At 70.4% G+C, this 801-nt stretch overlaps 1 protein-coding gene across 1 annotated transcript in view; it reads right to left on the bottom strand.

Annotated features, from left to right (window-relative positions):
* Nucleotides 1-729, bottom strand: part of CCDC65 (coiled-coil domain containing 65) — a 2,252-nt gene extending 1,523 nt beyond the window's left edge. Inside the window, exon 1 of the mRNA XM_010566573.1 lies at nucleotides 565-729. Coding sequence (XP_010564875.1) covers nucleotides 565-729 — 165 coding nt within the window. The remainder of the gene's footprint in view (nucleotides 1-564) is intronic.
* Between the last annotated feature and the right edge of the window lie 72 nt (nucleotides 730-801).

The raw sequence follows: 801 nt of genomic DNA, 5'->3' as shown, positions 1-801 counted from the left end.
CAGGGGTCCTGCGGAGGGGGACGGTGATGGACAGCCCCGGGCTGGTTTTAATTAGAAAGAGCTTAGCGGGGCGAGGGGGGCTGGCGGGGGGGGAAGGGGGGGCCCCCCTTCCCAGGCTCATCTTTAGGGGAATATTGGATGAAATGGTAAATCCCATTAGCGCTAATCCCAGCCGGGACGTGGGGACGGTGCCAGCGCCAGGATGGGCGTGAGTGGGGCTCAGCCCCCCGGTGTCACCCCCCCCATGGGCCAGGGGACTGGCTAAGTCCTGTTTGGGGCCAGCGCTGCTGTCCCCATCCCCGTGTCCCCACTGGGTTGGTGGCTGGGGGGCTGTTGGCCCCCAGGACATCCCCCCCACCCCGTGCCGGTGACACCGAGCCGAGGTGCGGTGCTGGCTGCCTGGGTTCCTCCTGAGCAGGGGAGCTGGAGCGGGGGTAACTGGGGTGCTCTGGTGGGCTGGGAGCCGCGAAGCCGGCACCGGCGCGTTCCCACCGGCCGGGCCGGCAGCTTTGTCTGGTGGGGGCCAGCCCGGCGCTGACCCGGCAGCCCTAATCCCATTAGTACCCCGGCCCCCAGCCGCCAGCCTGGCTTCCCCACCTCTCGGCAACGGGGGCTGGTATGTGGGTGCGCTGGTGGGGCCGGCGTGCCGATGCCGTCGTCCGGGAGCTGTCCCGGGGCCTGTGCCGGCACCACCGCCAACCGGACCACCGCCACCGTCAACAGGGCCATCGTTGCCAGCACAGGGCGAGGGAGTCGGGTTGTCCCCCCATGTGCCAGTGTGACCCCCCCCCACCCTGAGCC

Source organism: Haliaeetus leucocephalus, unplaced genomic scaffold, assembly GCF_000737465.1.
Source record: "Haliaeetus leucocephalus isolate CR32 unplaced genomic scaffold, Haliaeetus_leucocephalus-4.0 Scaffold214, whole genome shotgun sequence".
Classification (NCBI taxonomy): Eukaryota; Metazoa; Chordata; class Aves; order Accipitriformes; family Accipitridae; genus Haliaeetus; species Haliaeetus leucocephalus.
The sequence above is the reverse complement of the archived record's forward strand: the minus strand, read 5'-3'. Positions and strand labels throughout refer to the sequence as shown.